Source organism: Ambystoma mexicanum, chromosome 5p (genome assembly GCF_040938575.1).
Source record: "Ambystoma mexicanum isolate Mex_15411 chromosome 5p, UKY_AmexF1_1, whole genome shotgun sequence".
Taxonomy (NCBI): Eukaryota; Metazoa; Chordata; class Amphibia; order Caudata; family Ambystomatidae; genus Ambystoma; species Ambystoma mexicanum.
Genome location: NC_090930.1, coordinates 296,886,133 through 296,898,665, shown reverse-complemented (window position 1 = coordinate 296,898,665; position 12,533 = coordinate 296,886,133). Strand labels below are relative to the sequence as shown.

Genomic DNA, 12,533 nt, shown 5'->3' with positions numbered 1-12,533 from the left:
ACTCTTAGAAACTCTCCAAGCACACCGAAAATTATGGCCAGCTATCACTAGTTTCTCCATTAAAAGTAAATGAACTTATGGCAGAAATATTTCTGCCTCTGTTCAACACATGCTATTCCTTGCGTTATGCCCCTTGAGCCAAACTAAATGGTTGTACGCGGCAAAGTATGCCTTGACATGTGTTTCCTTTACCTAAATCACGATACTTGTATTCAATGAGGCACACAGCAGCAATGCATTTCAGCATTTGAGTGACCCAACCCTGTCAAGGAAGGGTGTAAGAAAAGCATCTCGGAGAACAAAGCTCTGGTGACATTATCAGGGGGGGTTCTTCGAAAACTGGAGCTCTTTCAACAAAGGAGAACATTTTCAGTTGCTCGCTAAGCACTGTTGCCTACACCTCAACATACTTCAGTTGGAAAAAAAAAACGATAAGCTTTTGTGGGATATTATTAGGTGATGAACATATTTTTTCCTATGAAAAAACCTAAGAAATCTACGCCTACAAGTTCAGAACATAGTATGTCAAAGTGTCAGCAGGAATAATGGCTTGCAGGGGGAAAAGTGTTCCAAGCAATAAGGAAAATGGATACTTTGATTTCAGCTAACGCCAAAATTGCCTATAAAAATGAAAGTGCTTTACACAGAGACATGTTAAGTCTTGTGCTTTTTCTTCCCCAGATACAGGGGTGGCCAGGAACACTATGCGTCTAATAATCAACGCCATGGGTAAGCACGATTCTGCCCCTGGCCTATTCAGTTTCTGAGGTTATTCCTTGCCAGATATGGACACTCTATTGTAAAACCTTCTACTCCACTGGTATTCATGCAAAGTCAAAAGGCTGAAAAGGTGCGCTGTGCACGCTTTGCATGGGACTCTCTGCCCGCACTATGGGCCTTACAGAGGTAGATGTCTGCCAGGAACTGTCTATGTTGCAATATTGGCACACACTTAACACCTGTCCGGGGGATAAAAAGCAGGCCTAGCCAGGCATGCAGGCATCAGACATACAATGACATTTCACAACTATACACACTTCAACTGCAACCACTTTATCAACTTCAGAACGATTAAAAGCGGACTCATTGGGAACCAGATTAAATATTGCGACTCGCAGGTCACGCACACATCTGCGCAGCAGGTGCATTAACCTATTGAGATCTGTGAAGGCAGATACTATTGTGCTATTTTATCGCTTAAACATTCCCAGGTGCACTGAAATCAATTTCCTCTTGCTTAATCGATTAGTGGAGCTCAACTCATACCTCTTCCTTTCGCCAAATCCCCTCTCTCCTTTGAGATCGCCTTTGGCATTATTGCTTTCAGATTGCTTTTGCCCAAAGTTCAATTGATCATAAAAATGAAATACTTTGGCTGATAAAAGAACTCTTCCATACTTTAGAACGCATACCTCTGCTGTCTTTGCAATACTGTGAAAAGGCATCTGGAAGGGGTGGGTAGTGGTAGTGCCCCCCAATGGCACATTTCTCCAGGAGCTCGGCCTCCTTCTGGGTCTTTGTCCACTGGATAAAACGCTTCACTTTCGCATCTCTAGCATAAGGCTGGCCTCTGTGGAATCCTAACAGAAGGAGTAGTAAATAATTACCAAAAAACAAAATCACACGCCAATCTGAACCGAATCAAAAGAAAAAAAGCATGTGAACTGAAATCAGTTATAGTCTATTAGCAGCTTACAATAAATGGTGTCCTCCTCGCCATCTGAGGAAAAACTGCCAAATTACTGCACAACTTCATCGAAAGCGAAATGTGAAAATTAATTAAGCATAGGAAACCATCTGTGCAATTTTCTCGTAAACAGGGGTCTCTTGATCTCCTTCAGAAGCTCACAAATAAGCCATGGATGTGACAGGCAGATGGCTCCAGAAGCTACAGAATCACGAGAAAGCTACATTTCAGTGTCTACTGAGTAATGGTTTGCTGATAAGCAGCATGCGTGTCAACACTCGGGAGGCTAATGTGCCAGAGGGAACCTTCTGAAGAGTCATGCAAAGATGAGCATAGGATGCCTGGACTCGGGGAAAAGGACCAATCCTGGAACAAGCCCATTGATAGCCTTGTCTCCACGCATGCAGGTATTGGCTTTACTCGGAGGTCATTCTTCAGAGCTCCTATTGCACACAAGAATCAACATTGTTTGGGGGGGGGGGGAACACATTTTAATTGTGGCATAGCATGATGTTTACAAGTTGCAAATCCCTCTCACTGTGACTGGAACAGTCCATAGTCGGCAAAAGCCAACACTCCAGTGCTGGCAGCCAGAGTGGTTCATGCTGCACCATCCACTCTACACGCATTAACCATTTCACCGTTGATACTAAGCTGTACACATTGTGGCTTTAAGTTTTGGCATCCAGTGGCTTTTATCATGTTATGGACAAGGTATCAAAAAGAGAAAGACTTGGTTTTCGTTACCTTTACTTGAGCCCCATCTCCTGCCCAAAAGTAGAACCATATAAAGGTGTAGTCTAATAAACATTAACATCTTTGTGAGAAACGCTGTATTTAAGCATTAGCTAAAGGTCCTCTTTCCATCAATACCACAGACTAAAGAAGCTGTGATGAATATGAGATTAGTTGCCTGACTGCGTGAATAATAACAAGGCACTCCTAGCACAGCTGGCAGCAATGCAGTAAAAAGCAACCAGGGGACATTGTCAAAAGGTAACTCGATAAACTTCAGTAGTAAAGGAGACGACCTTACTATGAAGTCATATAACGAGCACATTTTAAATGAAGGCCATTTTGTTTTGATCAGTGTGTCATATCCTATGTTCACGTATGTCCCCAAACTTGACATTTGTCACGTTCTGAACACTCACAAGGCATAGTAGGTTCGCCCCCTCCCCATAATCTCTTCTTATTTTGTTGCACTTAATTATTTAACAATGTTGTAATTACTTTGTATATCATCCCCTCCCTCCTCCCTGTTGCCCTGTGGACGCTTGGAAACAGTATTTGCCTCCTATATAAGCGCCTAACAAGAGAACAATAATTAAACTTGACATATTATGAAGCACCTCTCCATGTGAGACGTATCTAGTAAATACTACAGTGCGTGCAATGTAAACGTACATTGTTCTGAAATAGGAATTTAGTTCATAGGCTGTGTGTTCCAAATTAGGACACAAGGATTAGGACACAAGGAGGTAAAGCGATTTGCCCAGGATAACACATTGCAGTCAAGGAGAATTGCTGTGACTAAAATCTGCACACAATCATGTTTTGTGTGTTATATGGTGCAAGGATGCTGAATCGGGCTGCTTATTATAAACACAACACAAAAATCCCGGGCTCTAATCATACATGAAACATACATCGCGATGTATATACATGGTATGTACTTGCTGTATGAGTGCCTAACAAGCAAACAATAAATACGACCGACCGAAGCAGCCGCGAAACAAAAGCTCACCTCTCATCTCCCTGCCAACGTAAAAAAATTGAACGGGTTGCAAAATTTCATAACGCAATCTGATACTAAGAGCACGCCTACATCTTTTACCAACGAATTAAATACTGTTCATAAGAGGTCTGTCCTCAACAGCCAATTGTCGTTTCTGTCAAGACATTGTGCCTCCACCACAAGAAACAATTCGACATCTCTTGATGGTATGTCTCGCGACGCGCACAATAAGACAATGGTACATCCCTCATGCATCAAGAGATGATCCACTGATGGAAGAACAAACGTGGTGGTGTAGGCTTATAGGAGGTGACAGAACTAGTTGGCAAATAGCCACAGCAAAAATGCTAGAATACATTGCGACCGATCTACTAAAACACAAGTAATGACTCGATGGACACGCTGTCGCATAACTACCACAGTCAACAAGCCCAATCGACACGAACCTAAGTCAGCTAACCATTGGGACAAGTCTTGAGACATGAAGAGACATTTATATTGTAAAAATATTATTTTTGATTAAACAATAATAAATAATAAAAATAAATAAAACAAATGAAACTGCTGTGGTTGAGCATGAAGCAGTTCTGGTTCTGCTAAATGTAGTGTATTTATGTTGTATGCTCAATTTTGTTAAGTGAATCTGGGTGCAAGAAGATAAGCCAAACTAGCAACTAACTAGTCATCAACACCAGTTACCAAGCAGAAGCTGGTCAAAAAAGGAAGACAACATATTTACTAAAAGGCTTACAATCCTGTAAAACAACTAGGGCTGGGGCAGAGCCAGTCACAAACAAAGGATGCAGGCATGTATGTAAAACACCACATTCTACGATATACCAATAACTCTGAAATGCCATCACATTCTGGTTCTCTTCCATGAAAAGGAAAGAAGTGCAGAATCCCTGCTTCTGCAGCCCCATAAGGCTTCCCTACCCTGGTGCCATTAGAGTAGGGAAAGGTGCCGGCAGGGCACATGGGAGCAGGGATGGCTTTCCACCAAAAGGAGCAGGAGGCGAATACAGCTCTTAGTCCCTTAGATGCTATTCTGAATTCATGTTTATTGTATTCTAAAAGTCAATTTGCATTTTATACATTTCTATTCTACATTGGCTTCTCTAGACAACATAGTTTAACTCCATGTTAGTATTTCAATATGAGGCAAGTGTGTTTAAAACAATCTATTTTTCGTTGTTTAAGTTTTTATTTCAACCTTACAAAATACAAACGCCACAAGTGAGAAACATATTTTCTAGAGATGCTAATACTCCATGCAAGTGTTTGCGACTGAAGCATTGGATGTCAAAATCTAGCAAATGATGAGGTTTTGTTGATACAAGGGGCAAACCACACATCATTCCAGCTAAATCGAACTGCAAATCTCCACTGGAAAAAATAAATTTAAAGTGACAAGGGGAAATACATTTTGAGGTGTAACTTTGGAATCCTTGGCCCAGTTTAATAAAATATCTTTTTTTTTTACATTTAATGCGATACAGTTCACACAACTTTTCACATAATAACTTATACATAGACCTTACATTTAGATTACATTAAAACTGTCTAGTCATCACAGGGGTCGACATTTTCACATAGTCTGGGGGAGGATAGCTCAGGGGCAACGTGCTCACCTTGGAAGCAAGACGACACGGAGCAGCACAGATTAGATCCCAGGTCCGCGCTTAGAGACCTATGGGTATTAACTGCGTTATAAATAACCAATCTTATCATAAATAGTGCATCACACAGTAGGCAGGAGCTACTGCTGGTACCCAGCGCACTGCAAATCTAACTTCCATATAAGATGCACACTAACTTTTTTTGTTTTTAAGCTGTAAAAGGGATTTTTACTATTGCTTTCACTGTGAAATAAGAAATAAAATTTGGTAGTTAACTGCAGCTGTGTGCAGGTTTTTTTGTTGTTAATGTTTTTATTGGCACTTCGCATTAACAAACGGTAGCACCCCCACAAATTCCACCCTTCCTCCCCTTTCCCCGCTGTACACGGCTTATATCAGAACACTGTAAAGTAGACCATGATATCATTGTCGATTAGTACAACACAATGAAGCAATTCCCAGAATTCAGAGTTTCTGCGGGCAAAGCCTAACTTTATGGTCTCCATGCAAAAAGTCCAGAACCACATTCCAGTCTTTGGAGAAGTGGGAGTGTTCCCCCTGTATAGAGTACGTTCGCCATTCCAAAGCCAGAAAGTTCCAAACCTTGGAGAGCCATTCGGCAATATGGGGAGGTTCTTTCGATTTCCATTTTTGTGCGATCACCAACAGTGCAGCTAGCTGTAGTATAACAACAGCCTTCAATACTTGTTTTGGGCTTTGTTGTAGCTGCTCTATTATTACCAAAAGACATGATCTCAAAGTCCTGTGTTCCTGAAGACCAAACATCTGAACCATACATTTATTAACCTCCCCCAATATTGTATCAACCCAGGGCAGCTCCACCATATGTGCTTCCAATCTCACACCATTCTGCATTCTCTCCAGCATAAATCACAGACAGAGGGTTTCATTTTCTTCACACGAAGAGGCATATAGTGCCACTGCCCCATTTATTTGTACCAAAATTCTCCAATTTGAAGTGTCCTGGTGAGTCTGGGTATTTTTTGCACCAGCACCACCTCCCAAGTGTAAAATGCAAGCGTCATTTATACCTGTGCAGAGACTCTGGGGGTGACCTCAACCAGCGATTTAAATAGATTTGATAGGAGAGCCTTATTTCCTGGGTTAGATGTGACATATTTTTCGAAAGGTGTCGGATCTCTTATAGCCGCCTCCCTTAGTGGTGGGGCAAGAAGTCAGTGTCTCACCTGAAAATTTTGGGAGCGACTTGTTTCACATAGAGCAAGTTCCTGTTTACATTACATAAAGGACTTGCGGATGCTCCCCTAAAACATGCCTCTTACTCTAACCCCCCCCGCCCACCCGCCCCACTCTCTTCCATTCCCTAAAGGCATTAGGTTTGAGCCTGGGGTTAATTGGGGATACAAAAATAGCAGTGAAGGGGGGAGGGGAATGTTCTCACTTGATATTTTTTAACTGCTTAATCCCAAACCTCCTCCATCAGATTCGTAATCACACTCGCATGCAAATTCAATGGTCTGTCTTGCTTAGGCAATCAAACATTGTCCCCCAACCTAGGGCCTCCCAGCGCCCTCTCCATGTGCACCCATCTTTTCCCTGAATCTACTGCGCACGAGTCTTTGAGGAGCCTAATTTGAGCTGCCTGTTAATATTTCAAAAAATTTGGGAGATCTAACCGCACCCTATCTATAGGAGCCATTAACATACTACGCGCTAACCGTGGAGTTTTAACTTTCCATATAAATACTGAGATCATTCTATGCAGCTTATGAAAGAATGCTGTAGGAGCCCGAATGGGTAATGCTTGGAACATGTATAGGATCTTGGGGAGTGTGACCATTTTCACAAATTAATTCTGCCATGCCAAGATATTGTGAGCGGAACTCAATTTGATAGTTGAGTCTGAAGTGCTTTCAACAAAGGGCGATAGTTCGCGTCATACAGCCTGTCCATTGTGGGAGTCATTGTTACCCCTAATATTCTGATTGCATCTTGCGGCCACCCGAATTGTGTATACGACTTTAAGGCCTGCACTTCGGAGAGAGACATAGATAGGTTCAATACCTCAGATTTAGTTTAATTTCTTTTCAGTCCTGCAACCTTACCGAAGTCCTCAGATAAACGAGTTGCCGCTTGCAATGTATTTACGGGGTCTGAGGCCAAAAGGAGCATATCGTCTGCATACGCCATCATTTTATGTGGAATACCCCCAAAGTGAATTCCTCGAATCTGCTCTTTCTGCCTAACTTTAGTGAGAAGCGGTTCCAAATGAAGGGCATATAACGGAGGGGATTAGAGACACCCCTGTTTAGTCCCACGCTGCAACAAAAAATAGGAGAGGATAGCTGGCCGTTAATTGCTAATCTCGATAATGGTTGTTTATAATTAGCACTAATTTTGACTATTATTTTTGGACCAAGCCCCATCTTTGCCGGGGTAAGAAAAAGAAAAGACCACTCAACACGATCGAAAGCTTTTTCCGCGTCAATGGAGACCAGAACAACCAGGAACCTTTTCTTCCCTATTTTTATATGGTATGTTCTGCAAATTTTATCAAGCGTCTGTCGGGACTTAATAAAACCTGTTTGGTCAGACATGAGTAGATCCTCTATCCTATTGGCCAACACTTTCGTATAGATCTTAGCATAGGACAATACGATCCACAGTTGGTCGGGTCTTTGCCCTGCTTAGGAAACAAAACTATTTTCACTGTAGAGGCAAAAGAATTAAACAATTGAGTTAATTTAGGCATCAGTAAGTTTTGATATGTTTTGTAAAACACTGCCGGGTATCCATCAGGGCCCGGCGATTTATTTAATGGGAGATCATGAATTACCTGCAGTACTTCTTCCCGAATGATATCACTTTCGAGCCGCTCGCTGTCTGCGTGAGGCAGGGAAGGGCGACTGTCTCCAATGTTCCAATTGTGAATGTACATCAGGGAGTTCCCATTGATATATTTTTAATAAAAAGCGTGGAATTGCTTAAGAATATGCAAGGTTTCAGTGACTACAGCTCCAGAGGGAAGCCAAATCAGTTTTATAATTCGGGAGACAGTTTTCATATTGTTGGGCAAAGTTGAGCAGCTAAAAGTCGTCTGTCTTGTTAGCTTTGATATAATATCTTTGTTTGAGAAAAAGCAAGGATTTCTCTGCTTTCTTAGTCTGGCATAGATTAAGCCACCCGGCAGCCGCTCTAAACTCTTTTTGTATAGACGGATCCGTGTTTGTCTCCATCTTTTTCATTACGCGTCTGCGTTTTTCCTCTACTTCTACCTCCAGTGCCAGTTGCACCTTACGTCTAGTAGCCTCCTCCATTATTAGGACACCCCTCAGCATAAGCATAGCCTTCAGAGCATCCCAAATCACACTTAATGCAGTTTCCCCTCCTGGAATTAAAATAAAAGAATTCTCCTATTTGCTGTTCTATTTTATCTCTAATCACCTGGTATTGCAGTAGTTCAGGTGAAATCTCCATGCCCAGAGTCTCTGGGTCTTCTTAGTCACCTCTAGATCTAGCGTTATTGGTGCAGGATCGAACAGTGTAATCGTATGGGTCGTAATTTGCGTGATCTTGCCAATCAGTGAGATAGAGGCCCAGGCAAAATCGATACGTGAAAACAAGCAGTGCCCATGCAAATAAAAAGTGGAACCTTTTTCCTCCTCCCTAAGAGACAACCAGAAATCCACTAGGGATAATTGGGCGAATCTTTGCTGCAAGGCTTCTGATGGGGGCCGGGGGGTTGGGTATATCGTGTCATTGTGCTACGATCTCTAAACGGGTCCTGTGCCATGTAAAATCCCCTAAAAGCAATATTTCCCCCTCCACCAAGGACTTAAGCTGCCCCAGGGTAGATTTCAAAAAGCCTTCCTGGCCGGAGTTGGGGGCATATACTGAGGCCACGGTCAGTTTGATACCATTTGTTATGTATGTGTAATTTTCCCTCCACTTGTGGACGCTGAAACTTTTTCCTTATGCATGGCCATCCTATCCAGACTTTGACCTGTGGAGCACAGCCTTCAGCTGCGCTCCCCTGGGCTTTTGCTCACTTGTTAAGGGGAAATTGGCACGTTCTTCAGACTGTCAGTACTGGGAAACTATGTTTCCCTTAGTCTTCAACAAAGTTGCCATTTCTTGGTAACTTTTTAACAGTGCACAATGTACCTTTCAGTACCGTGCACTACGGTCCTTTTTGTTTTATGGCCCTAGACACCCTCGAAGGATTTTTGGGTGATTGTACGAGTGTGTCTGGGACGAACTGGTGGCAGCAGTTACTTTTTATAAGTATTTTACTTCTTTTAACTTAATCACATTGCGTTTACCACGTTTGGTTCAAGACTGTGGCCAGGTCTGAAAATGGTTGAGCCACAGGGCCTCATTACACGGACGGCGGTAAGGGTTAACGGTCACCGTTAATGGTACCGGTGACCGTTAACCCTTACCGCCTTACTACGAGGTCCCTTTGCGGGTTGGAGAATTTAACGCCTGCTTTTTGCAGGCGTTAAAAACCAACTCGCAAAGGGACCAGGGAGCTAATTACGATACCGCAATTTGCGGTGCCGTAATTAGGACCTTCCCCATTCCAATTATGCCCTATGGGGCAAAAATGGGAATGGGGAAGGGCAATGGGGGAAGGGGGAATTACCGCCCCACCAACCTTGGAATAGGGCGGTAATTCCCCTTTCCACCAAGGCGGTGCCCGTATTTTACCGGCATGGACCAAGGTGCTAATAGCTCCTTGGTCCACCGCCGTCCGTGTAATGAGGCCCACAGTCTTTTGTTCTGTTCCAGGGCCATTTTACCTTGCCTTCACCCAAGTCGAGTAACCCAGGTTTTCCTTATTTGGGCAGGCAGCCTCACTCGAAAACCGATCTCTTTCACAGGCTTCTGCTTGTCACGTGTGTGTTCCCAGGAAGTGGGTTGGGACGTCTCAGCGGTCTTATGAGGTTTGGTGCTGAGGCTCTTGTGACTTGAGTGTCCGGATGCATGCCGCCTAGACGGTTGTGGAGAGGGTGGCCGACCCTGTGGATCGATGGGTTCCCTCAAAAGTATCAGCGTACCCGTTGGCATCTTTGGCCGTCCTGACGAGTCCGTCGAGGAGGTTCGGGGGGTTGTGTGCTTTCCTTTATGTGGTGGGTGTGCGTCCATGCCACTGGAGTGTACACTCCCCATAATAGAACCGGTGGCCTGCCTGCCGGGGCCAGACGCCTCGGAGCGTGGCTGCTCCGAAGATAGGTCAATGGCCTCTGCGTCAGAGCCACGGCTGTCGCTAACTTCCTCATCACTTGAGGCGCCTGGGGCAGCGGGGGAGGTACTCTCGGCCTACTGCATGGCATAGGCCGCCCAACATTTTACTTGCCGTTCTTTTATCGTCTTAGGACGTAAAAGCTTTCAAGACCGACAGGACTGCTCGTTATGATCTCGCGGAAGACACTCATTACACCTCCGGTGTATGTCTTTCCATGGGTACTTGCCGTTGCAAGAAGGGCAACATTTAAAAGGAGTCCTGTCCACAACTCAAGTTAATACCGACAGCAAAACCAGAAAGGAAAAGAGAGGGGAGAAGGAAATGCATTCTTGAAAAGAAACAGAGCCCCAGACCCCACTCGCTGTACTGTGTAGGCCTCGCCAGAGGGTCGAGGCCATGAGATCGACAGCGTCAACCGGAGCAACAGTCTCCGAAGTCTGGAGTTGTCATCCGCGGTCATTGTCGTTGGTTGAAGTAGTCGTCAGTGAAGGGTAATGAATATTAAAACAACCAGAGGTTGTGGCCAAAGAAGTATATTTTTCAAGCTCTGCATAAGACGAACAGCTAGCTGGGTGAAAAAAAACAATCTGAGAGACGTCGACACGTGAAGGATTTTGGGTAGACTACACGTCATGTTAGGGAGAGTGTTACAAGCACGCCCATGTTGACGTCCCCTTTCGATCCGCAAAAGACAAGATACAATACTCCGCGATTACCACTAGATGGCGGACTATATGCCCAGCATGTGACTAAGCAGATTCACAAGCATCAGAAAGATATTTTTCATATAGACTTATCTAAGAGTAATTTGATGTTCGTTACTGTGTGTGCTAATTGTGGGCTTCCGATCACTCTCACCCCTCCTGAGACTTAAGTCTTGACCGTCTGCCAAGCTACCTAGATTGGTCTGGCTTTTCCAGAAGGTTCCCCTGTTTCACTAAAGCATGGGTGGCCTCCTAAGCCTCTGCCTACCAGGTGAGGGTTTAGAAATCCATCTTAACACCATTTAGTTCCAAGATCAGAAATATATATACCTGCCCTCTCTGTGAGACATTGTATGCAATACTTTTATTTGGGTTCCAGCCCTGATCACAATCAACACTCCAGCAACCTTGCCTTCTGCATTCGCCTGAAACATTACAGGATACTGAGCCAAGCGAAGTTTCCGTTTGTCTGCTTTCCTAATGTGTGTTTCTTGAAGCACCACCAAATCGGGTTGGTAGCGCCTCAGTAAGTCCTCCAATTTCCTGCATTTAATCAGGGTATTAAGCCCTTGAATGTTCATTGATAAGACACTTGAACTAAATAAAAATGGATTGCCTCCTCCTTGGGCCATAATACGTGCAAATAGATCTACCAGAGTTCTTCAAAACTACCATTGCACAGCTGGATCCCCTTCCTTGTTTCCCCCAAGACCCTCACAAAACATTCCCCAACAACTCCTCAAACACATCCCCCACCCCCCAGAAGACCCTGGGTGCGAGTCACAGAACCCATTTTTTCTGGGGTGAAAGCACCGACTGTGAATCACCTGCTAACCCAGGGTCAAGTGCGGGGTATCCTAACACCCCCATCCATTACCTGAATGGATGAATTCCAGGATGTTGATCTCCGTCTCAGTGATGCTTAGCTTTTCCTTCTGTACTTAATAAACAGAGCCAAATTAGAAAGACACCTTTACTTGCAGAGTCAGGATTAGGGCCTCAAAGTTGGGCTCGCCAGTCGTCATTTTGTGACCATTTATATTTGCTTATATTTCCTTCTCTTTCAGTCAGTTAAGGACCATTCCCCCTTTGCCGACTGTTTGGTACAATGTTCCATCTGGGATTTGGCTTCTTCCATTGATCCTCAACCACCACCTTCCTCAATTTGTAGCAACGTTATACCTGCCTCGCGGGATGTTATTCTATGCTGTTTTCCTTCCAATGTAAAGAGCAAACAAAAAGGAAAGGTCCATCTGTACTTGATACTTAAGAGTTTTAACCACCTCTTGCATGTCACAGTGCTTTTGAAGTGTCACAAGCGATAAGTCCTGATAAAACTGGATTTCTGCCCCAAAATATCTGATCAGTGCCACAGTTCTTGCCTCCCTCAGAATCTGCTCTTTTTGCGGTTAGTGTGCACAGGCTGCTAGTACATCACGTCGGCAAGCACCCGGTTCTGTTCTCTTTGGACCCGCCCTATGAACCCGATCAAGTGGGATGTACATGTCTGTCAGCTGCAATGAGATCTTTGAAAATCTGTGTTATGGCCTCTTTC

At 43.9% G+C, this 12,533-nt stretch overlaps 1 protein-coding gene across 2 annotated transcripts in view; it reads right to left on the bottom strand.

The window, feature by feature from the left end:
* The window catches only part of RADX (RPA1 related single stranded DNA binding protein, X-linked), a 586,560-nt gene that overhangs the window by 285,399 nt on the left and 288,628 nt on the right, over positions 1-12,533 (bottom strand). For both annotated transcript variants that reach the window (XM_069612730.1, XM_069612729.1), the window contains exon 8: positions 1,413-1,580. In XM_069612730.1, the coding sequence (XP_069468831.1) occupies positions 1,413-1,580 (168 nt within the window). The remainder of the gene's footprint in view (positions 1-1,412; positions 1,581-12,533) is intronic.